This window comes from Chrysochloris asiatica, unplaced genomic scaffold (assembly GCF_000296735.1).
Source record: "Chrysochloris asiatica unplaced genomic scaffold, ChrAsi1.0 scaffold00446, whole genome shotgun sequence".
NCBI classification, from domain to species: domain Eukaryota; kingdom Metazoa; phylum Chordata; class Mammalia; order Afrosoricida; family Chrysochloridae; genus Chrysochloris; species Chrysochloris asiatica.
In genome coordinates this window covers 1263450-1265715 of record NW_006408964.1, presented here as the reverse complement: position 1 = coordinate 1265715, position 2266 = coordinate 1263450, and the positions used below count along the sequence as shown (strand labels likewise).

Below are 2266 nucleotides of genomic sequence, written 5' to 3'. Positions count from 1 at the left end.
TGGATTGTAACATACATTAATATTATGTAGCATATACTAATGTGCACACATGTGTACATAAGACCACACCTGTGTATGTGTGTGCACTCACTACCAATATTAGGAACAATCTGACAAAGGGTGGGAGGGCAAAGTAACACTTTACAGAATTCCTGTCAAGAAACACAGAACTGATTACAACGTTGAATTTGGTAAATACCACGTAATAACAATCTTAGGTAACAATCAATTAATAACCTTACTAATTAAAAGATGAAAGTAATGGACTTGATAATAGGACAGAATGGAAAGAAATGTACTAAATACTAAAATGTACTAAAATCCAAATACATAATCAGTACATTTAACTGAACACAGGATATATTACATCAGTAAAAGACTTAAAAACAAACAAACAGAAAATCCGCATTTGATCAAGGTCGGTCATTGTCCTTATTATAATAGCCAAAGAGTTAGAAAGGCAAAATGACACGTGAACAGAGGCAGTCTGCACAGCTGATGAGGACACATCCCTGCAGTTACAAACACGCTGTCACGTGTCACTGAGAATCTCTGCTCACATTCAGCGCTGTGTTTGATGGCAGAGTCCCATGATCACAGTGTGGATGGAACATCCAGTTTCTGACACAACCTCTCAACTCTTGAGTTTTGAAACGATAGTGGAAGTAACAGCTTCCCCACGTTCCTCACACTCACAGCGACCTTCTCATCAATGAGCAGAGCTCCTCTATTATAGTGTGATAAGCACCTAAACCCTTCTTTGCTGCATTCTTTACACTGGTAAGGGTTCCTTTTTGGAATCACAGCAAGTTTTGTGGGATCATGAGTGGCTCTTTACATTAATTTTACATTCCTCTCCACTGTGCATCCTTAAATATGAAGTGAGGTTTGAGTAACATATACTTTCCCAAGTTGGCTACATTCATAAGGTCTCTGCCAACTAACTGTGAGTTCACCTGTTTAGTGAGGGATGGACAACTAGGATTGGTTTCTCCATATTCCTTACACTCATAGTGAATTTCTCTACTATGATATATCATATGTACAGTGAGGGATGAGGCATAAACAAACACTGTTACATACTGTTGACTATTCATATGGCCTCTTTCCAGTGTGGCTTCTAAGTATAGTGAGGATTGAGGACTGCCTAAACACTTTTCCACACTGTGTACACTCATTAAATCGGGTCCCCACTATGACTTTACACACGTGTAATGTGGTGTAAGGAATCCTTAAAGGCCATCCCACACTCCTTACATCCACTGGGCCTCTCCCCACTGTGAATCTGCCTATGTTTACAGAGGAATGAGTCCCTACCAAAGATTTCCCACATACTTTACATTTATATGGTCTCTGTCCACTGTGGATTCTTCTATGTGCTGTGAGGCTTGACCGTTGAGTAAAGGATTTCGCACACTACTTACATTTATAGGGGCTCTCTCCAATGTGCATTCTCCTATATGTTATGAGGTTTGGGTCCACATAAGGATTTTCCACAATCCTTGCCTTTATAAAGTCTCTCTCCACTGTGGATTCTTCTATGTGTTGTGAGGTGTGCTAATTGATTAAAGGTTTTCCCACACTCCTTACATTCATAGGGCCTCTCTCCACTGTGGATTCTACTATGTGTTCTCAGGTTTGATGCTCGGAGAAAGGCTTTCCCACATTCCTTACATTCATAGGGCCTCTCTCCACTGTGGATTCTTCTATGTGTTGCAAGGTTTGACTGTTGAGTAAAGGATTTCCCACACTCCTTACATTCATAGGGCCGCTCTCCACTGTGGATTCTTATATGTGTTCTGAGGATCGTCGCTCGGAGAAAGGCTTTCCCACACTCCTTACATTCAAAGGGCCTCTCTCCACTGTGGATTCGTTTATGTATTGTGAGGCCTGACCATTGAGTAAAGGATTTCCCACACTCTTTACATTCATAGGGCCTCTCTCCACTGTGGATTCTTCTATGAGTTGTGAAGCTTGATACTTGAGTAAAGGATTTCCCACACTCCTTACATTCATAGGGCCTCTCTCCACTGTGGATTCTTCTATGTGCTGTGAGGTGTGACTGTCGATGAAAGGCTTTCCCACAATCCTTGCATTCATACGGCCTCTCTCCACTGTGGATTTTTTTATGTGTTCTGAGGTTTGACGCTTGGATAAAGGCTTTCCCACACTCCTTACATTCATAGGGCCTCTCTCCACTGTGCATTCTTCTATGTGTTCTGTGGTTTGATGCTCGGAGAAAGGCTTTCCCACAGTCCTTACATTC

General features: G+C 41.6%; 1 protein-coding gene across 1 annotated transcript in view; it reads right to left on the bottom strand.

Annotated features, from left to right (window-relative positions):
* Positions 1-1506: 1506 nt before the first annotated feature.
* The window catches only part of LOC102832617 (zinc finger protein 571-like), a gene marked incomplete at its 3' end in the record, with an annotated part of 18781 nt that continues 18021 nt past the window's right edge, over positions 1507-2266 (bottom strand). Inside the window, exon 4 of the mRNA XM_006877250.1 lies at positions 1507-2189. Within this exon, the coding sequence (XP_006877312.1) occupies positions 1507-2189 (683 nt within the window). The remainder of the gene's footprint in view (positions 2190-2266) is intronic.